General features: G+C 37.4%; 2 protein-coding genes across 6 annotated transcripts in view; one reads left to right on the top strand and one right to left on the bottom strand.

The window, feature by feature from the left end:
* The window catches only part of LOC142662238 (uncharacterized), a 172,485-nt gene that overhangs the window by 132,182 nt on the left and 16,705 nt on the right, over positions 1-23,598 (top strand). The window lies entirely within an intron of this gene.
* On the bottom strand, positions 2,006-23,482 carry PLAUR (plasminogen activator, urokinase receptor). Its single transcript, XM_075840419.1, has 8 exons — positions 23,372-23,482; positions 15,165-15,262; positions 10,567-10,688; positions 9,593-9,739; positions 9,028-9,171; positions 4,983-5,129; positions 2,363-2,473; positions 2,006-2,271 (listed from the first exon to the last, which is right to left on the bottom strand). The coding sequence occupies exons 1-8, from the start codon at positions 23,480-23,482 to the stop codon at positions 2,114-2,116; spliced, it is 1,038 nt and encodes a 345-aa protein (XP_075696534.1). The 3' UTR covers positions 2,006-2,113.

The following is a 23,598-nucleotide window of genomic DNA, read 5'->3' as shown; positions in this document are numbered from 1 at the left end:
AAACGGACGTAAAAAACGCTAGTTACTTAAAAAACGGCTGAAAATCAGGAGCTGTTTTCCCTTGAAAACAGCTCCGTATTTTCAGCCGTATTTTGTTAAGCGTGTGAACATACCCTAATTGGTACTCAAAATGTCAGCAGTGGGGTACCAGAAGGATCGGTGTTTGGCCCAATTATTTTAAATCTCTTTTTAATGACTTGTGAATGGCATTGATAGTAAGGTGTCAGTTTTTGCTGGGGATAGCAGAAAATGAGAAGGACCTGGGTATTTTGGTTAAAGTAAGACAAGCAGCAGCACTCAATGTCAAGCAGCAGCTGCGAAAGCAAATAAGATTTTATCATATTTAAAAATAGAGATATTAACTTGTGATCCCAATGTAATATTACCCCTCTATAAACCCCTTGTAAGGTCACATCTTGAATATGGGATTCAGTTTTGGCCTCTACATTGTAAAAAGGATATAGGAGAACTGGAGAGGGTTCAAAGGCGGGTGACTAGATTATTAAATGTGATCTCATTTACATGCATAAGCATATATGTGGTCAATACAACCCCTTTCAAATGGAAGCCGCCATGGCAATCATCTTATCGTTATCTGTATGGCTCCCGACACCCCGGCAAACAGATGATTTAGCTGAGGGAAGCCGCGGCCAGCCAGGTATCTCCCCTGCAGGAGAATGGTAGTATTAACTGGCGGCCATGCATATAATCCATGTACTAAATAAATTTCTTGAGTCCGTCAGAGCTCTGGGGTCCCGAGCTTCCATATGACGTCCATATACCCTAATACATATATTTGAAGCCTTTCTGCTGCCACCAGAAGATATTGTAATGATATCATTATATTATGTGATTGTTATTTAAGCAATTTCCTAATATATTCGGAGACACAGAATTACGCATATGCTGAGTAATCGCGAATCGCGGCCAGAATTTCATCTCTTGATGTTGACAGGAATCCGGCTGAGAAGGAGGAGATTTTAGATACTTAGAAAAGAATACAGGTTATAATTTTATACGCCGGACTGTTCCAGAAATCGAGGGAGTAACTTGTCAAATATGTCATCACGATTCTGAATTATGGCAAAATTATTGCAAAAGGGCGAAGTAAAATGGGTCATATCGGTCAGACTGGTGCATTGTAAGAGCGCCACCTAGTGGTGGGATGGTGGATAGGTCACATACCTCCACACTCTTTATAGTGTAGAGCACCATCTAGTGGTGGAACAAAGTAATACATCACCAAACAACTCCCCATAGCTCAGCTTCCTGGGACCTCTGTGAGTATGACATGGTGGGATATTGGGATTGACTATAGTCACCACTACATTTTTAGGTTATAGGTGGATTTTACCATGGTAGTCTAGTAATTCTGTCCCTTTATTAGGCCCATGCAGAATATAGACTGTAAGGTCTTTGATTCCTAGGATTTGATCGGGGTCCTATATCAACAATTTGGGGATTTTCCGAAATCACATATTAGTAAAATGGGGAGTGTCACTGAAGTGGAAACTGCATTGTATACTGCACCACCATGAAGACAACCCTTGTCCAGATGCCATATTAAGGCAAAGGGACGTCATAGAGGGGAATTCTCCCGCTCAGGACCCCACCCTCTATTGGCCAGAGTGGAGAGCTGCAGAGTCGGCCCGGCCAAGTATTACAGGATCACCCAATTATTTGAATGGGTGCCATGTAATACCACATTTCTCCTGTAGCGGCCGCTGCAGGGGAAATATATAACTGCTACCCTGGCGATAACAGGATCGTCAAGGTGGGACACCTCCTTTAAGTCAATAGGGATTCCCTGGCTTGTAATAACCTTGGCATGCCCCTGAAAATGTGCGGATCTTCATTGTATAGGATTTACAGAAATCCCGTTCACATTATTGTCAGGTTTTTCCTCTTTATTATTGTCTTAATAAAAAAAATTAACAAAAACAACACGGGAAAAACACATCAGAGGCGGTAAGTATGAACACCCCTATAGGTGAAATCTGCCAAATATCATAATGTCTTTCCTACTCTTGCAGCATAAGATGATAGGACTATGTACAATTCAATGGTGTCTGGAATAGTTTAGGATTTCAGGTTCTTATTCAACAGTGTCGTCCTAGGTTCCTTTTTTTACGCCATTGTTGCCATGGTTACAGAGCGATTTGGCGCAGCACAGGGTGCTCTGCCACCCTGGGATGTTGAAATGGGGGTACAGGCCATGGCAGAAGGCTTCAGTAGCACAACCACTCATCACCACTTCATCTGGAGAAGAACCTGAGGAGAAGATCAGACGTCAATGTAAGATTCAGAGGTGATCTCATGTACAGCAGAGGCCATTGGGCGGTAATAGATTGTAAGCTCTCACCTATCAGGTCCATACACTGAGTCATTTGCCCCTTGCACCGCATGGTGCCAGCCTTTTGTTTCGATGATCGATTGTAACACTCTAATCCATTTTCTACTCCCAGATCCACATCTGAGCGGGGAAGAGAGAAGAACATGTTTGTTTTGTTAGATTTCTGTGACTGGAAGGTATCGTTGCAGCTCTGGGTGTGACTGGAGTATAAGTTGTTGATGTAATTCAAGATCAGTACGAGATACGTAAAGCATTTGCAAAGTGACTACACAGTTTATGTCGTTTCAACGGATACAAGGATTTTCAATAGACGAGCTTCAGGCTAATCTTAATATTTAACCCTAAAATACTTTTATTTTCCAGTTTTGCTGGGGAAAAAGCTGTTCTTGGTCTGCGGAAAATACAACTTGTTTATTAAAAATACTTTTCTCCATTTATGTCTCAGGCTGCCTGCTAGATTGATTTCTATTGAAACAAAGCTGGAGGAGAAGTTAGCTACTTCCTCCCTTGAAGGCTCTGGTCTGTCTGACACATTCCTAATGGGCAAATGAATATTTGGTCACTGACACCAGATCATTTGTCATGCTCTACAGCCAAACACATATCCACACAATGAGGAATGGAGTGGGGAGTGGTCTCATACTGCCAGGAAGAATTGAGAGAGGGAGAATCCTCTGGGTGATCAGGTGACAGAAAAATCAGCCTTATGAGCGATAATATGGCTGACAATGATAGCTGCCAGACAGCTACTTCCTGTCCCAGATGTGAAATTAGAACCTTAATATAATGTTCATAATTATATAGTCTATAGTCTGGTTTTTTTTTTTGTATTAGGTATAATTGTGATTGGTTCATATTATTTTATCCTAATCTGCCGCCATAGGGAGCATTATATTCCCTACCAGTTTCTACCATCCCATGTTGTTCTTCACAAGCCATGTTCATAGCAGAAGGGGGGTTTGTGGGGCATATGCCCTGGGTGCCACAGGGGGAACCAACAACCAAATCTGTGGATTTTTAAAGGAGGGTTTCCTAGTGCATTGGTGCACCCAACGTACATAGCAGAATGCTCAGGATTACGGACTATGTCAACTATTTTACATAAATGACATCATACACTTTAAGGGCATGACCACACGTGGCGGATTTCCTCCGCAACTGTCCGCATCAATGCCGCACAGAATCTGCGTTGCAGATTCTGCTGCGGATCTGCACAAAATGTGCAGAAAATTGATGCGGACTGGCCGCTGCGGACTGCAGGAAAAGTGCTTCCCTTCTCCCTATTCAGTGCAGGATAGAGAGAAGGGACAGCACTTTCCCTAGTGAAAGTCAAAGAAATTCATACTTACCGCCCGTTGTCTTGGTGACGCGTCCCTCTTTCGGCATCCAGCCCGACCTCCCTGGATGACGCTCCAGTCCATGTGACCGCTGCAGCCTGTGCTTGGCCTGTGATTGGCTGCAGCCGTCACTTAGAATGAAACGTCATCCTGGGAGGCCGGACTGGAGACAGACGCAGGGAGTTCTCGGTAAGTATGAACTTATATGTTTTTTTTACAGATAGATGTATATTGAGATCGGTAGTCACTGTCCCGGGTGCAGAAACAGTTACTGCCGATCGCGTAACTCTTTCAGCACCCTGGACAGTGACTATTTACAGACGTCTCCTAGCAACGCTCCCGTCATTACGGGAGCCCCATTGACTTCCTCAGTTTGGCTGTAGACCTAGAAATACATAGGTCCAGCCAGAATGAAGAAATGTCATGGTAGCAAAACCAATACGCTCCGCAGCACACATAAGATCTGCGGACTTCATTGCGGAATTTTGACTCTCCATTGAAGTCAATGGAGAAATTCCGCCATGAGTCCGCAACCAGTCCGCCACTGCTCCGCAACAGACAGAGCATGCTGCGGACACCAAATTCCGCTCCGCAGCCTATGCTCCGCAGCGGAATTTTCAGCCTAGTCTAAACGAACACTGCTAAATTAAAGTGTAAGTCAATGGACAAACGGCACCGCTGCGGATTAACGCTGCGGAGTGTCCGCAGCGGAATTTCAGTGAAATTCCGCCACGTGTGAACCCGCCCTTACATGGGATAATTATAGGGTTAGTGATAGCATTCCCGTCATACTCCTGGTGGTCTAGAGTCATTTAGTGGTTAATACCTGCATTATACATGGTGATTAAGGGTTGATATCTAATATCTCTGGAGGTCTATGATGCTTTAGTGGTAACCATTTATTGTAATTATATTGTTTAGGAAAGTGCACCTATAATATAATGTTATCTAATAAATAGGTCCATAATTTATGTAAAGGTCAGGACTCTGTTTCTTTTTATATAAGTTCCAAATTCTCTGGTTGTCTTCACACATTTTAACATTATAAAATTCTGTCTTCCTACAGCTGCCACTAGGGGGAGCTCACTGCATAGGGATTTTTACAGGTGTCATTGGATAATAAATCCATATGCAGGGAGCTCCCCTAGTGGTAGCAGAAATAATTACATCCTTTAAATAGATTTTTTTTTCCCCTGAACTGTTCTTTAGGAGGGTTTGGAATGTAGGGAACTCCCCCAAATTGTGCCCCTGTTTGTGGTGCAGATCATTGTCTTGCAAGTGGCACATCTTACCTTTGAAGTGCCCTCGGTTACACTGGCTCCCATTACAGCAGTGATGGCTGGAGGCGTATGATAGTGAATGCTGCCCGTTGCTGAATGCAGAAAGCTCAGGGCAAGTCGATGTGTTGCTGCAGCTTTTTATCATGGTGTGCCGGGGATCTGCCATGAACAGATATACAACAATATAAACAATCGTGTCACCACAACATGTCACGGAAAATGTATCGGTAGAAAGTAGGACAACATTAACATTATAGGACAAGTGGAAGGATAAATATAATTATTACCTTTCTACCTGACACTAAATAGTTGTAGCCATGCAGTTATGATATATCACCAGCAGGGGGCGCTGGCTCATAATAAAGTCTATAGAATTACAGTAAGATGTGGATATGAAGAATCAACATGTCAAGAGTAGAATTTACATGAAGTATGAATTAGGACCCCTCTATTCCTGGACGTCAAGATTTACCTGTCAAATCCGTGCACAGGCGGTTATTTCCCTGCGCTCTTTTCATCGCCATCACGCGTTTTTTTCCATTTTGCCTAAATGGCATTAGGTTATTAAGGGGGATTATACAACTCTTAAACTCATCTTAATCTGTCAGGACTAATGCACTGCTACTTTAGAGAAGACGGAGTGTGTTATTAAGAGTAATTTAGACTTCCAGTGAGCAGAACGTAACACGGAGGCCTGCGCGCGGCTACAGCGAGCGATCTGCACAGCGTCCCACTTACCTCTATGGCTAAGAGAATCCATATAATGTGTATTGAAGGATCCTTTACAGCGGCCGCTACGCAATTGTACACGAAAGCAACAAAATTCCCATAAAGGAAAAACACGGCTTACCAGCTGCGAGCACCGATCCCCTATATTAAAGCCTAACGCCACCGAAAACCTGCAAATTCTGGGGTGACTCCAACTAAACCCAGTACCCCTTCTCTTCCCTTGTCCCTCACAGGGTTCTGGGATACAGATATGGGGAGTTGTTTGGTGTGGTCCTAACACTGTAGAGCTATTGACACTGTTACAGAAGCACTGGAGCTGGCACTGTTATGGGGGCACTGCGGCTAGCTCTGATACGGGGGCACTGTGGCTTGCTCTGTTATAAAGGCACTGCGGCTGGCTCTGACGAAGGGCACTGTGACTAGAATTGTTATGGGAGCATTGTGGCCGGCCCATTTATGAGGGCATTCTTGCTAGCTCTGTTATGGAGGTACTGTGGATTGATCTGCGGTTAATACTGTGATAAGATCTGTGATGGAGGCCATGGGGCTGACTCTATTATGGGACCACTGTGGTTGGCTCTGATATGAAAGCACTGTGGCTGGCTCTGATGTGTTGCACCATGGCTGGAATTGTTATGGGAGCATTGTAGCTGACCCTTTAATGAGGGCAATGTGGCTAGCTCTGTTATGGGGGTACTGTGGTTAGATTTGTGGTTAATATTGTGATTAGATCTGTTATGGAGGCAATGGGGCTAACCCTACTATTGGGCCACTGGTTGGCTCTGTTATGGGCCACTGTGGCTAGAACTGTTATGAAGGTGCTGGCACTATTATGAGGGGACTGTGGCTAGCTCTGTTATGGAGGTACTGTGGTTAGATCTGTTGTTAGTACAGTGGTTAGATTAGATATGGAGGCAGGGTGTCTGTTTCTTTTATGAGAGCACTGTGATTGACCCTGTTATGGGGGAATGTAGCTAGAACTATTATGGAGGCACTGTGGCTGGCATTGTTATGGGGGCACTGTGGCTGGCATTGTTATGGGGGCACTGTGGCTGGCACGTTTATGGGGTACTGTGCGTAGAACTGTAATGGAAACACTGTGCCTGACTCTGATATGGGGCACTGTGGCTGGCACTCTTATGAGGGCACTGTTACTGTTATGGTTAGTACTGTGGTTAGATCTCTTATGGAGGCGGTGTGGCTCGCTATATTATGGGGCAATCTGGTTGTCATTGTTATGGTTATCACTGTAGCTGGAACTGTTATAACATTACTATGGGTGGCTGATATGGTGGACTGTTATGGGGGCACTGATGCTGGCACTGTTATGGGGGCACTGATTCTGGCACTGTTATGGAGACGCTAGCGCTTTTTTCAATCTTATATAACCCCTTTGAATGTTGTCATCGTAATAAGAACCCGCTGTATCCTCATAAAACACCAGTGATCGGTTGGTGACACATTTCTGTGAAGTGACTCTTGTGTCGTCAGTGGATTGAGACAATTGAAGATTTTCATTAAACAAAACAGGATAAACCATGAAATAATTATATTTTGCAAAAACGGGGGGAAAAAAATCTCCTTCTTCATCGTCTTATTGATCTTTGCTGAGCGGCCTGAATCTTCCCGAAGAAAACACGTTGTAATAAACAAGTTATACAACAAAAGACGAAGACGTTTTATTGTGACAGCTACAAAACAAGTGGAAGGCGGATCCAAGATATAAAATATGAACAAAGACATCCATGTAATAACATCCCCAGTACAAAGCACAACCCAAATAAACACAAACTACTTTACTATACTTTTATATGACTCAACTCGCAAAAAACTTTATTAACAAACCCCCCTAACGGGACTGTAACCGCATCATATTTCTCCTTTATGTTTGTCTATTAGGCCTCATTCAGACCAACGAGTGCAAACTCGGACGCGGAAAACAACCGTTTTTCATGTCCCAATCGCACGTGTGCGGGACCTCATAGACTTGAGTCTATTGGTGGATCCGTGAAAACGGACAAAAATAGGACATGTTCACACGGTCCGTTAAAACAATGGCTGTGTGAACAGCCCCATTGAAATACATGCGTACGAGTGACGGCCATAAAAAAAAACGGCCGTCACACGGGCGATATATATGTTCATCTGAATGAGGCCTTAAAGGGAACCTGTCGCCATTATTTCACCTATTAAACCAGCAATACCAGGTAGTAGCGGGTGAAAAATCATTTCTATGTAACGTATAATTATCTTCTTAGTCGGCTCTGTACATTTAGTATTCAGTTTTTTTAGTGTTCCCGCAACATATGCTAATGAGCATAATAGAGTCATATCTTCATTCCTCAAGCCTGAGTTAACCCCGCCTCCTTACTTTTGATTGACAGCTCCTCGCCTCCCCCCCCCCCAGCACACACGAAATCCCGCGCTTGCACATCGATGTCCTGTTCTGGTGCGTGCGCACAACGGACACCATAGCGGCGCATGCGCAGTAACTAGATTTGAGGCCCGGACGAAGCAGGGTAGGGTGTCGGACCATACATATCGGGCACATGTGCGCTATCTCAAACGAGATTTCGGCATTCAGGGCGGGCCAGTTTTCGGCGGGTATAAGAAGAGGAACAAACAAGACTGCCGGATTATTACCATAAAAGGCACAAAAAGTTTTCAGATCGTTATTTTTGGTCGCAGGAGGAGTTTTGGAGAGGGGATAACGGCGATCAACTTTTGACAGCAGCGGCCAGCGAGGGGTGAGTAGAGTTCAATAGGTAAAAAGCTGGAGACAGGTTCCCTTTAAGCTGATAGCATTTTTTGGGCTGGAAGTCCCAAAATGTACTCTTTGGTAGGGGGCAGAAACGTTATACTCATTTATGCTGTTCATTGTTTGCAGAGGACGTGGTATTGGTGCCAAGTCTCGATGGAGGTGCCTCTAGTTTTAAAGGGGTTCCCAAAAAATCTTGAAATTTAAATAGGGCACTGGTGAAGGAAGCCCCCATAGAAATAAAATGGTCTTATATGGTACCTGAAAAGGGGATATGTAACCATACACCTCTTTAAGAAGGTTCTATCACTATCAGAAGCAACTAAAACCCCTATGGGATCTGGTAGAACGTTTCCATATCTTGGAACCTTGGACCGTATCCGTGAGATGATTGGCTGGAGTTTACAGTATTAAGCATCATCAGATATGATTGTAAATCACTACCGGACAATAGCTTGATGGTTTTGGACTAAGACAACCAAGTTTTAAAAATACCCTTGGCCTACCATCAAGTTTTGGAGCCCACCGCGTTATAATATGTTGGCAGATATTATCCTTATAGTCACCTACCTTGACTCAATGCGGTGGTGATGGAGACCTCAATACAAGTTCTCTGAGAGGGTCCACATCTCACACTCGCAAGGTTACTGCCACCACAAGTTGAAGGTGATCCTTGGCATGCCAAGCACTCAGTACGGGAATCTTCCCCGAGATCTGAAATCGAGATAGTGTACTGTTGAGAGTCTGGCCATAAAGAACGTGGTTCGGAACGGTGTTTCGGTAATACAGTAAAATCCCAATAATCTGGTATGAATAGGGCCTGACAAAAGCCGGGTTAATGGGTTATCGGAGGGTTCTAGAAATTGATAGAACTTCATTTGTAAGGGTGGATATTCTCTGGGAAGAAAGGCCAACGAATAGAGAGACTGTTCTGCAGATACTGGATGGACTAAAACCATAGTGGGACACCAGCAGTATGAGACATCCCACCATGTTGTTGGGTCATATCTGGTATCCTTGTTCCCCCTGGTCTTGTATATTGGGAAAAAATTCCAAAAACTGTATTCAGATTCTTCTGGTTAATGGGGCACCAACCTGAACACCAGTTGACGTCATCTAGAGAAGATCTACTAACCTGGTACCAAGTCTCGGTTACATAGGTCTTTGTCACAGCAGAGAATGGTCTGACTGGTGTCGATGTGTACGAAGGAGCCGGTCTGGGTTTTGTTGCACATGTCTCCCGAAGAACATCCCTTAGTTAGGACACCACCGTGCAGCAAACCTGAGAATGGTAATCATTAATAACAACTCTTCCCCTACTACACGTAATCCCATTCACACATTAATCTTCTGCTCTGGATAAAGTGGAGACGATCTTGTTGTAGAAGAAAAACATAGGATGCCAGGATCTTCAATATCTGAATATGGTTTCGAAGAACATACCAGTGATGTCTTCAGGATCTCCTCAAAGGGGTGGTTTAGGTCATAGGAGTTTGGGTGACATTTTAATGCAACCTTATGGAGACAACATGGTATGAGCGTTGAGGGTTGCCTCTTAATAGCTGTGGTCACCTAAAACCAACATTGGAGTTAGTAGCCAAGATGTCCATAACTTTTAGATAATAGTGAAGTAAGAACTAAACCATTATACATCTCGTGGAACACCCTTGTATAATTTAGGGCACCAGAGGAGAGTTATAATGTTTTTGAGAAGGTCTTCTGTTTTGTTTAGAAATACCAGGAGACATGATATCCAGGTTACGCAGCACTAGACTTTTGAGATGGTGCCTTCAGAAATAAAAAAAGTAGCTTCTCCACCTCGTATGTCCCAAAGCAGAAAAAGTTCTGACCATTTATTCAAGACAAGGTCAAAGCATAGGATCGCGAGCTTGGACACCCAATGATCGCTAGAAAAACGGGGCTAAACGTGCTCTACCAAGTGTTGTGCGCCTTCAGCTTTAGACATTTCTGTATGGCTATGCTTTGCATTGTAGAACCTTTGTAGTAATAATGGGGGTCCCAACTCATGCACCCCACTGATACTACATTCTTTATCGTTTCCAGTACATGCCAGAGGATAGATAAAGGTGGAAAAGAACATTGACTCACCGCTGTATGTTATATATGTAGATCTGCAGTGCTGCTGTGTGCTGTCACATGTCTTGACTTCCTGTTCTTCTGTGGCATGATCCGGTAGACCCTTAAAGTGGTAGCACTGAAGGCCGACAGCTGTATATAGACGTAACAAAGGTAAAAGTATATTTAAAGAGCAATTGTAGTCAGAAATAAAAGAACACAAAAACTATTAAATCTGGGGGCAGTATTATAGTAATTATATTCCTGTATATAGGGAGCAGTATTATAGTAGTTATATTCTTGTATATAGGATCAGTATTATAGTAGTTATATTCTTGTATATAGGGAGCAGTATTATAGTAGTTATATTCTTGTATATAGGAGCAGTATTATAGTAGTTATATTCTTGTATATAGGGGTAGTATTATAGTAGTTATATTCTTGTATATAGGACCAGTATTATAGTAGTTATATTCTTGTATATAGGAGCAGTATTATAGTAGTTATATTCTTGTATATAGGGGTAGTATTATAGTAGTTATATTCTTGTATATAGGGGGCAGTATTATAGTAGTTATATTCTTGTATAAAGGGGGCAGTATTATAGTAGTTATATTCTTGTATATAGGGGGCAGTATTATAGTAGTTAGATTCTTGTATATTGGGGGCAGTATTATAGTAGTTATATTCTTGTATATAGGAGCAGTATTATAGTAGTTATATTCTTGTATATAAGGGGCAGTATTATAGTAATTATATTCCTGTATATAGGGGGCAATATTATAGTAGTTATATTCTTGTATATAGGGGCAGTATTATAGTAGTTATATTCTTGTATATAGGAGCAGTATTATAGTAGTTATATTCCTGTATATAGGAGCAGTATTATAGTAGTTATATTCTTGTATATAGGGGCAGTATTATAGTAGTTATATTCTTGTATATAGGAGCAGTATTATAGTAGTTATATTCCTGTATATAGGGGCAGTATTATAGTAATTATATTCCTGTATATAGGGAGCAGTATTATAGTAGTTATATTCTTGTATATAGGGGCAGTATTATAGTAATTATATTCCTGTATATAGGGAGCAGTATTATAGTAGTTATATTCTTGTATATAGGGAGCAGTATTATAGTAGTTATATTCTTGTATATAGGAGCAGTATTATAGTAGTTATATTCTTGTATATAGGGGTAGTATTATAGTAGTTATATTCTTGTATATAGGACCAGTATTATAGTAGTTATATTCTTGTATATAGGAGCAGTATTATAGTAGTTATATTCTTGTATATAGGGGTAGTATTATAGTAGTTATATTCTTGTATATAGGGGGCAGTATTATAGTAGTTATATTCTTGTATAAAGGGGGCAGTATTATAGTAGTTATATTCTTGTATATAGGGGGCAGTATTATAGTAGTTAGATTCTTGTATATTGGGGGCAGTATTATAGTAGTTATATTCTTGTATATAGGAGCAGTATTATAGTAGTTATATTCTTGTATATAAGGGGCAGTATTATAGTAATTATATTCCTGTATATAGGGGGCAATATTATAGTAGTTATATTCTTGTATATAGGGGCAGTATTATAGTAGTTATATTCTTGTATATAGGAGCAGTATTATAGTAGTTATATTCCTGTATATAGGGGCAGTATTATAGTAATTATATTCCTGTATATAGGGAGCAGTATTATAGTAGTTATATTCTTGTATATAGGGGCAGTATTATAGTAATTATATTCCTGTATATAGGGAGCAGTATTATAGTAGTTATATTCTTGTATATAGGACCAGTATTATAGTAGTTATATTCTTGTATATAGGAGCAGTATTATAGTAGTTATATTCTTGTATATAGGGGTAGTATTATAGTAGTTATATTCTTGTATATAGGACCAGTATTATAGTAGTTATATTCTTGTATATAGGAGCAGTATTATAGTAGTTATATTCTTGTATATAGGGGTAGTATTATAGTAGTTATATTCTTGTATATAGGGGGCAGTATTATAGTAGTTATATTCTTGTATATAGGGGGCAGTATTATAGTAGTTATATTCTTGTATATAGGGGGCAGTATTATAGTAGTTAGATTCTTGTATATAGGGGGCAGTATTATAGTAGTTATATTCTTGTATATAGGAGCAGTATTATAGTAGTTATATTCTTGTATATAAGGGGCAGTATTATAGTAATTATATTCCTGTATATAGGGGGCAATATTATAGTAGTTATATTCTTGTATATAGGGGCAGTATTATAGTAGTTATATTCTTGTATATAGGAGCAGTATTATAGTAGTTATATTCCTGTATATAGGGGCAGTATTATAGTAATTATATTCCTGTATATAGGGAGCAGTATTATAGTAGTTATATTCTTGTATATAGGGGCAGTATTATAGTAATTATATTCCTGTATATAGGGAGCAGTATTATAGTAGTTATATTCTTGTATATAGGACCAGTATTATAGTAGTTATATTCTTGTATATAGGAGCAGTATTATAGTAGTTATATTCTTGTATATAGGGGTAGTATTATAGTAGTTATATTCTTGTATATAGGACCAGTATTATAGTAGTTATATTCTTGTATATAGGAGCAGTATTATAGTAGTTATATTCTTGTATATAGGAGCAGTATTATAGTAGTTAGATTCTTGTATATAGGGGGCAGTATTATAGTAGTTATATTCTTGTATATAGGAGCAGTATTATAGTAGTTATATTCTTGTATATAAGGGGCAGTATTATAGTAATTATATTCCTGTATATAGGGGGCAATATTATAGTAGTTATATTCTTGTATATAGGGGCAGTATTATAGTAGTTATATTCTTGTATATAGGGGGCAGTATTATAGTAGTTATATTCTTGTATATAGGGGGCAGTATTATAGTAGTTATATTCTTGTATATAGGGGGCAGTATTATAGTAGTTAGATTCTTGTATATAGGGGGCAGTATTATAGTAGTTATATTCTTGTATATAGGAGCAGTATTATAGTAGTTATATTCTTGTATATAAGGGGCAGTATTATAGTAATTATATTCCTGTATATAGGGGGCAATATTATAGTAGTTATATTCTTGTATATAGGGGCAGTATTATAGTAGTTATATTCTTGTATATAGGAGCAGTATTATAGTAGTTATATTCCTGTATATAGGGGCAGTATTATAGTAATTATATTCCTGTATATAGGGAGCAGTATTATAGTAGTTATATTCTTGTATATAGGGGCAGTATTATAGTAATTATATTCCTGTATATAGGGAGCAGTATTATAGTAGTTATATTCTTGTATATAGGACCAGTATTATAGTAGTTATATTCTTGTATATAGGAGCAGTATTATAGTAGTTATATTCTTGTATATAGGGGTAGTATTATAGTAGTTATATTCTTGTATATAGGACCAGTATTATAGTAGTTATATTCTTGTATATAGGAGCAGTATTATAGTAGTTATATTCTTGTATATAGGAGCAGTATTATAGTAGTTAGATTCTTGTATATAGGGGGCAGTATTATAGTAGTTATATTCTTGTATATAGGAGCAGTATTATAGTAGTTATATTCTTGTATATAAGGGGCAGTATTATAGTAATTATATTCCTGTATATAGGGGGCAATATTATAGTAGTTATATTCTTGTATATAGGGGCAGTATTATAGTAGTTATATTCTTGTATATAGGAGCAGTATTATAGTAGTTATATTCCTGTATATAGGGGAAGTATTATAGTAATTATATTCTTGTATATAGGAGCAGTATTATAGTAGTTATATTTTGGTATATAGGAGCAGTATTATAGTAGTTATATTCTTGTATATAGGGGCAATATTATAGTAATTATATTCCTGTATATAGGGGGTAGTAGTATAGTAGTTATATTCTTGTATATAGGGGCAGTATTATAGTAGTTATATTCTTGTATATAGGAAGCAGTATTATAGTAGTTATATTCCTGTATATAGGGGGCAGTATTATAGTAGTTATATTCTTGTATATAGGGGCAGTATTATAGTAGTTATATTCTTGTATATAGGAAGCAGTATTATAGTAGTTATATTCTTGTATATAGGGGGCAGTATTATAGTAGTTATATTCTTGTATATAGGGGGCAGTATTATAGTAGTTATATTCTTGTATATAGGACCAGTATTATAGTAGTTATATTCTTGTATATAGGAGCAGTATTATAGTAGTTATATTCTTGTATATAGGGGTAGTATTATAGTAGTTATATTCTTGTATATAGGACCAGTATTATAGTAGTTATATTCTTGTATATAGGAGCAGTATTATAGTAGTTATATTCTTGTATATAGGGGTAGTATTATAGTAGTTATATTCTTGTATATAGGGGGCAGTATTATAGTAGTTATATTCTTGTATATAGGAGCAGTATTATAGTAGTTATATTCTTGTATATAGGAGCAGTATTATAGTAGTTATATTCTTGTATATAGGGGCAGTATTATAGTAGTTATATTCTTGTATATAGGGAGCAGTATTAGGGCATGACCACACATGGCGGAATTCCTCCGCAACTGTCCGCATCAATGCCGCACCTAATCCGGGTTGCGGATTACGGCTGCGGATCTGCACAAAATGTGCAGAAAATTGATGCGGACTGGCCGCTGCGGACTGCAGGAAAAGTGCTTCCCTTCTCCCTATCAGTGCAGGATAGAGAGAAGGGACAGCACTTTCCCTAGTGAAAGTAAAAGAAATTCATACTTACCGCCCGTTGTCTTGATGACGCGTCCCTCCTTCGGCATCCAGCCCGACCTCCCTGGATGACGCGCCAGTCCATGTGACCGCTGCAGCCTGTGCTTGGCCTGTGATTGGCTGCAGCCGTCACTTCCACTGAAACGTCATCCTGGGAGGCCGGACTGGAGACAGAAACAGGGAGTTCTCGGTAAGTATGAACTTATATGTTTTTTTACAGATACATGTATATTGGGATCGGTAGTCACTGTCCCGGGTGCAGAAACAGTTACTGCCGATCGCTTAACTCTTTCAGCACCCTGGACAGTGACTATTTACTGACGTCTCCTAGCAACGCTCCCGTCATTACGGGAGCCCCATTGACTTCCTCAGTCTGGCTGTAGACCTAGAAATACATAGGTCCAGCCAGAATGAAGAAATGTCATGTTAAAAAACCAATACGCTCCGCACCACACATAACATGTGCATGACAGCTGCGGACTTCATTGCGGAACTTAGAATCTCCATTGAAGTCAATGGAGAAATTCCGCCATGAGTCCGCAACCAGTCCGCCACTGCTCCGCAACAGACAGAGCATGCTGCGGACACCACATTCCGCTCCGCAGCCTATGCTCCGCAGCGGAATTGTACGCATCGTGTAAACGAACACTGCGAAATTAAAGTGAAAGTCAATGGAGAAACGGCTCCGCTGCGGATTAACGCTGCGGAGTGTCCGCAGCGGAATTTAAGTGAAAATCCGCCATGTGTGAACCCGCCCTTATAGTAGTTATATTCTTGTATATAGGGGGCAGTATTATAGTAGTTATATTCTTGTACATACGGGGCAGTATTATAGTAGTTATATTCTTGTATATAGGGGGCAGTATTATAGTAGTTATATTCTTGTATATAGGGGGCAGTATTATAGTAGTTATATTCTTGTATATAGGGGGCAGTATTATAGTAGTTATATTCTTGTATATAGGGGCAGTATTATAGTAGTTATATTCTTGTATATAGGGGGCAGTATTATAGTAGTTATATTCTTGTATATAGGGGGCAGTATTATAGTAGTTATATTCTTGTATATAGGGGGCAGTATTATAGTAGTTAGATTCTTGTATATAGGGGGCAGTATTATAGTAGTTATATTCTTGTATATAGGAGCAGTATTATAGTAGTTATATTCTTGTATATAAGGGGCAGTATTATAGTAATTATATTCCTGTATATAGGGGGCAATATTATAGTAGTTATATTCTTGTATATAGGGGCAGTATTATAGTAGTTATATTCTTGTATATAGGGGTAGTATTATAGTAGTTATATTCTTGTATATAGGGGGCAGTATTATAGTAGTTATATTCTTGTATAAAGGGGGCAGTAATATAGTAGTTATATTCTTGTATATAGGGGGCAGTATTATAGTAGTTAGATTCTTGTATATTGGGGGCAGTATTATAGTAGTTATATTCTTGTATATAGGAGCAGTATTATAGTAGTTATATTCTTGTATATAAGGGGCAGTATTATAGTAATTATATTCCTGTATATAGGGGGCAATATTATAGTAGTTATATTCTTGTATATAGGGGCAGTATTATAGTAGTTATATTCTTGTATATAGGAGCAGTATTATAGTAGTTATATTCCTGTATATAGGGGCAGTATTATAGTAATTATATTCCTGTATATAGGGAGCAGTATTATAGTAGTTATATTCTTGTATATAGGGGCAGTATTATAGTAATTATATTCCTGTATATAGGGAGCAGTATTATAGTAGTTATATTCTTGTATATAGGACCAGTATTATAGTAGTTATATTCTTGTATATAGGAGCAGTATTATAGTAGTTATATTCTTGTATATAGGGGTAGTATTATAGTAGTTATATTCTTGTATATAGGACCAGTATTATAGTAGTTATATTCTTGTATATAGGAGCAGTATTATAGTAGTTATATTCTTGTATATAGGGGTAGTATTATAGTAGTTATATTCTTGTATATAGGGGGCAGTATTATAGTAGTTATATTCTTGTATATAGGGGGCAGTATTATAGTAGTTATATTCTTGTATATAGGGGGCAGTATTATAGTAGTTAGATTCTTGTATATAGGGGGCAGTATTATAGTAGTTATATTCTTGTATATAGGAGCAGTATTATAGTAGTTATATTCTTGTATATAAGGGGCAGTATTATAGTAATTATATTCCTGTATATAGGGGGCAATATTATAGTAGTTATATTCTTGTATATAGGGGCAGTATTATAGTAGTTATATTCTTGTATATAGGAGCAGTATTATAGTAGTTATATTCCTGTATATAGGGGCAGTATTATAGTAATTATATTCCTGTATATAGGGAGCAGTATTATAGTAGTTATATTCTTGTATATAGGGGCAGTATTATAGTAATTATATTCCTGTATATAGGGAGCAGTATTATAGTAGTTATATTCTTGTATATAGGACCAGTATTATAGTAGTTATATTCTTGTATATAGGAGCAGTATTATAGTAGTTATATTCTTGTATATAGGGGTAGTATTATAGTAGTTATATTCTTGTATATAGGACCAGTATTATAGTAGTTATATTCTTGTATATAGGAGCAGTATTATAGTAGTTATATTCTTGTATATAGGAGCAGTATTATAGTAGTTAGATTCTTGTATATAGGGGGCAGTATTATAGTAGTTATATTCTTGTATATAGGAGCAGTATTATAGTAGTTATATTCTTGTATATAAGGGGCAGTATTATAGTAATTATATTCCTGTATATAGGGGGCAATATTATAGTAGTTATATTCTTGTATATAGGGGCAGTATTATAGTAGTTATATTCTTGTATATAGGAGCAGTATTATAGTAGTTATATTCCTGTATATAGGGGAAGTATTATAGTAATTATATTCTTGTATATAGGAGCAGTATTATAGTAGTTATATTTTGGTATATAGGAGCAGTATTATAGTAGTTATATTCTTGTATATAGGGGCAATATTATAGTAATTATATTCCTGTATATAGGGGGTAGTAGTATAGTAGTTATATTCTTGTATATAGGGGCAGTATTATAGTAGTTATATTCTTGTATATAGGAAGCAGTATTATAGTAGTTATATTCCTGTATATAGGGGGCAGTATTATAGTAGTTATATTCTTGTATATAGGGGCAGTATTATAGTAGTTATATTCTTGTATATAGGAAGCAGTATTATAGTAGTTATATTCTTGTATATAGGGGGCAGTATTATAGTAGTTATATTCTTGTATATAGGGGGCAGTATTATAGTAGTTATATTCTTGTATATAGGACCAGTATTATAGTAGTTATATTCTTGTATATAGGAGCAGTATTATAGTAGTTATATTCTTGTATATAGGGGTAGTATTATAGTAGTTATATTCTTGTATATAGGACCAGTATTATAGTAGTTATATTCTTGTATATAGGAGCAGTATTATAGTAGTTATATTCTTGTATATAGGGGTAGTATTATAGTAGTTATATTCTTGTATATAGGGGGCAGTATTATAGTAGTTATATTCTTGTATATAGGAGCAGTATTATAGTAGTTATATTCTTGTATATAGGAGCAGTATTATAGTAGTTATATTCTTGTATATAGGGGCAGTATTATAGTAGTTATATTCTTGTATATAGGGAGCAGTATTATAGTAGTTATATTCTTGTATATAGGGGGCAGTATTATAGTAGTTATATTCTTGTACATACGGGGCAGTATTATAGTAGTTATATTCTTGTATATAGGGGGCAGTATTATAGTAGTTATATTCTTGTATATAGGGGGCAGTATTATAGTAGTTATATTCTTGTATATAGGGGGCAGTATTATAGTAGTTATATTCTTGTATATAGGGGCAGTATTATAGTAGTTATATTCTTGTATATAGGGGGCAGTATTATAGTAGTTATATTCTTGTATATAGGGGGCAGTATTATAGTAGTTATATTCTTGTATATAGGGGGCAGTATTATAGTAGTTAGATTCTTGTATATAGGGGGCAGTATTATAGTAGTTATATTCTTGTATATAGGAGCAGTATTATAGTAGTTATATTCTTGTATATAAGGGGCAGTATTATAGTAATTATATTCCTGTATATAGGGGGCAATATTATAGTAGTTATATTCTTGTATATAGGGGCAGTATTATAGTAGTTATATTCTTGTATATAGGAGCAGTATTATAGTAGTTATATTCCTGTATATAGGGGAAGTATTATAGTAATTATATTCTTGTATATAGGAGCAGTATTATAGTAGTTATATTTTTGTATATAGGAGCAGTATTATAGTAGTTATATTCTTGTATATAGGGGCAATATTATAGTAATTATATTCCTGTATATAGGGGGTAGTAGTATAGTAGTTATATTCTTGTATATAGGGGCAGTATTATAGTAGTTATATTCTTGTATATAGGAAGCAGTATTATAGTAGTTATATTCCTGTATATAGGGGGCAGTATTATAGTAGTTATATTCTTGTATATAGGGGCAGTATTATAGTAGTTATATTCTTGTATATAGGAAGCAGTATTATAGTAGTTATATTCTTGTATATAGGGGGCAGTATTATAGTAGTTATATTCTTGTATATAGGGGGCAGTATTATAGTAGTTATATTCTTGTATATAGGACCAGTATTATAGTAGTTATATTCTTGTATATAGGAGCAGTATTATAGTAGTTATATTCTTGTATATAGGGGTCAGTATTATAGTAGTTATATTCTTGTATATAGGACCAGTATTATAGTAGTTATATTCTTGTATATAGGAGCAGTATTATAGTAGTTATATTCTTGTATATAGGGGTAGTATTATAGTAGTTATATTCTTGTATATAGGGGGCAGTATTATAGTAGTTATATTCTTGTATATAGGAGCAGTATTATAGTAGTTATATTCTTGTATATAGGAGCAGTATTATAGTAGTTATATTCTTGTATATAGGGGCAGTATTATAGTAGTTATATTCTTGTATATAGGGAGCAGTATTATAGTAGTTATATTCTTGTATATAGGGGGCAGTATTATAGTAGTTATATTCTTGTACATACGGGGCAGTATTATAGTAGTTATATTCTTGTATATAGGGGGCAGTATTATAGTAGTTATATTCTTGTATATAGGGGGCAGTATTATAGCAGTTATATTCTTGTATATAGGGGTAGTATTATAGTAGTTATATTCTTGTATATAGGGGGCAGTATTATAGTAGTTATATTCTTGTATATAGGGGCAGTATTATAGTAGTTATATTCTTGTATAAAGGAGCAGTATTATAGTAGTTATATTCTTGTATATAGGGGCAGTATTATAGTAGTTATATTCTTGTATATAGGAAGCAGTATTATAGTAGTTATATTCTTGTAAGTAGGGGGCAGTATTATAATAGTTATATTCTTGTATATAGGGGCCAGTATTATAGTAGTTATATTCTTGTATATAGGAGCAGTATTATAGTAGTTATTTTCTTGTATATAGGGGCAGTGATATAGTAGTTATATTCTTGTATATAGGAGCAGTATTATAGTAGTTATTTTCTTGTATATAGGAGCAGTATTATAGTAGTTATATTCTTGTACATAGGAGCAGTATTATAGTAGTTATATGCTTGTATATAGGGGGCAGTATTCTAGTAGTTATATTCTTGTACATAGAGGGCAGTATTATAGTAGTTATATTCTTGTACATAGGAGCAGTATTATAGTAGTTATATTCTTGTATAGAGGAGCAGTATTATAGTAGTTATATTCTTGTATATAGGAGCAGTATTATAGTAGTTATATTCTTGTATATAAGGGGCAGTATTATAGTAGTTATATTCTTGTATATAGGGGCCAGTATTATAGTAGTTATATTCTTGTATATAGGAGCAGTATTATAGTAGTTATATTCTGTATATAGGAGCAGTATTATAGTAGTTATATTCTTGTATATAGGGGGCAGTATTATAGTAGTTATATTCTTGTATATAGGAGCAGTATTATAGTAGTTATATTCTTGTATATAGGGGGCAGTATTATAGTAGTTATATTCTTGTATATAGGGGCAGTATTATAGTAGTTATATACTTGTATATAGTGGGCAGTATTATAGTAATTATATGCTTGTATATAGGGGCAGTATTATATTAGTTATATACTTCTACATAGGGGGCAGTATTATAGTGATATGCAGGGCAATGCTATAATATTGTTTGTGTGGTTAAGATATACAAATTACTTTATTGGGTGGGTTTTAGCTGACTGTGCTGCTGGGTTATCAGGTAGGTATCTCATACTGGATGAATGTTTATTCAGTAGAACTTGTACTTTTCTCTGTCATGTCCATCATGAAAATTGATGTGTTATATATTAAGCTTTTAAAGGAACATCCTCCCCATCCACCCGACTAAAGGCACAACTACCTGTCTACACCATCCCAGTAGACCCAAGTCCAATGCAGAAGATGAGTTTTCCTTGTATGATTAAGTATTCAAAGCAAAGTTTTGCTTTTAGTCATATTTGTAGCTACGATAAACCCAGTTTTCTAGGGATTCTTATATGATTGTGTATATTTAAAGGATTCAAGTCTCTTAAAGTAAACTTGTCATCACCACATAAAACTACAACATGAGTTTAAAACAGCAAATAAACCCTACACAACCTACACAGCAAGTCTGCAATAGTTCACAGTAAATATGCCAAAATTACAATACTCCGTAAACCTGATACACAGGGCTGATCATAATGCATCAAGCCATATTCCAAAATCTATAGCAGCCCCCCCCCCCCCTATCAGGTGTCATTTATAATACTTGTCCTCTCTTATGTGGCAGAGTGACCTATGTAGTCTGATCCCTCAGTCATATTCCCTTTCATCTGTCCCCAACTCATTGACTTATGAATACCATAAAAATGTATTTCCCCAGAAGTAGCGCCACCTTTGTCTATAGTCTGTGTTTGGTATTGCAGCTCAGCCGTATGCAAGTGAATATTGCTATACCAGACATGGAAAAGTGTGGCGCTGTTTGTGAAAAAGAGGCAGACTTTTTTTCTAACCTCATACAACCCATTTTATACCGCTTGTAGCAAGTCTACAATAGTGCACAGAAATGTTCAATGACAGTAGGTGTTCCTGTAGTAAATTCGCTGTTAGGATGCTACATATGTAATGAGCTTAGCTGCAGGGTATTAGCCACATAAGCTGTAATTATAGTCAAAATAAAGCCATAATAAGGTCCATCAACAGCAACTATCCTACTTGTTTATTGTTTCCATTGTCTTTATATAGAGCCGAATTGGCACTTCTGGTGGTATACTCCATCTGCAGAGTCGTACTGGCCCATTAGAGTACCAGTGGATCCTCCGGTGGGTCCAGGCTCTAGCACAATAATGAGCCCCAAATGTCCACCAGAAGACAACCCCATTTGGAGGTGACTTTGGAGCCAGTCACGTACCACTAGGGTCTACTTCTCATGGGATGATCACAAATAACCTATTAGACCCGATTGATGATACGTCCTGTGTGTACAATGATAACAAGAATGTTTACGTGAACATGTTCTGTATAGGTGGAAGATGGGCCCAAATAATTTCCTCTTTGAGCCCTAGTGAGTCTAGTCCGACACTGTCCATCTTCATGGGTATAGGACATATGGGCCCCTATAGAGATGTCTTGCATGAGTTAAAAAGAGTTGCTTTGGTACATGCTAGTCCGTAGGCACTCAACCAAAATGGGGACATGCCATGTCTCTACGGGGTACTCAGCTAGCTTAGGAGCATTGAGAAAACACTGGCTTAATGTGTGGTGGTGGGAACAAATTTTTTGTCGTTGTATATTCCCATATGGCCCGAGAAAAAACAAAATTAAAAAAACAACCTCCCCTTCAGTCTCTCAGGCTATTGCGTCTCACATATACTGGTGCTGCAATATAACAACCAGGGGTCTTATTCCTTTAAATTGTTATTTTTAATGGCAGTCTACATTTTTGGAACATTATCAGAGTGCCAAACATAATGTCCCATTCATCATACTAGTGTCATAATATGTAGTTTAGGGGTCATTGGGCCCCATCAGGCACCCTGACCTCTGTACTACCTATAGGTGCACCTTGAACATTGAGTGCCATCAAGTGTGCATTGACTGTTTGTGACCACAGGTACTTCTTAGGGATATCTCTGTGTTGTGTTTGGGACATCTTTGACTTTAATCATGATAAATAATCAACTGCACATTGACTGCTTGTGACCACAGGTGCTTCTTAGGGATATCCCTGTCTTGTGTTTGGGACATCTTTGACTTTAGTGATGGTAA

This window comes from Rhinoderma darwinii, chromosome 10 (assembly GCF_050947455.1).
Source record: "Rhinoderma darwinii isolate aRhiDar2 chromosome 10, aRhiDar2.hap1, whole genome shotgun sequence".
Classification (NCBI taxonomy): Eukaryota; Metazoa; Chordata; class Amphibia; order Anura; family Rhinodermatidae; genus Rhinoderma; species Rhinoderma darwinii.
Note: the sequence above shows the minus strand (reverse complement) of the source record. Positions and strands in the feature narration are given on the sequence as shown.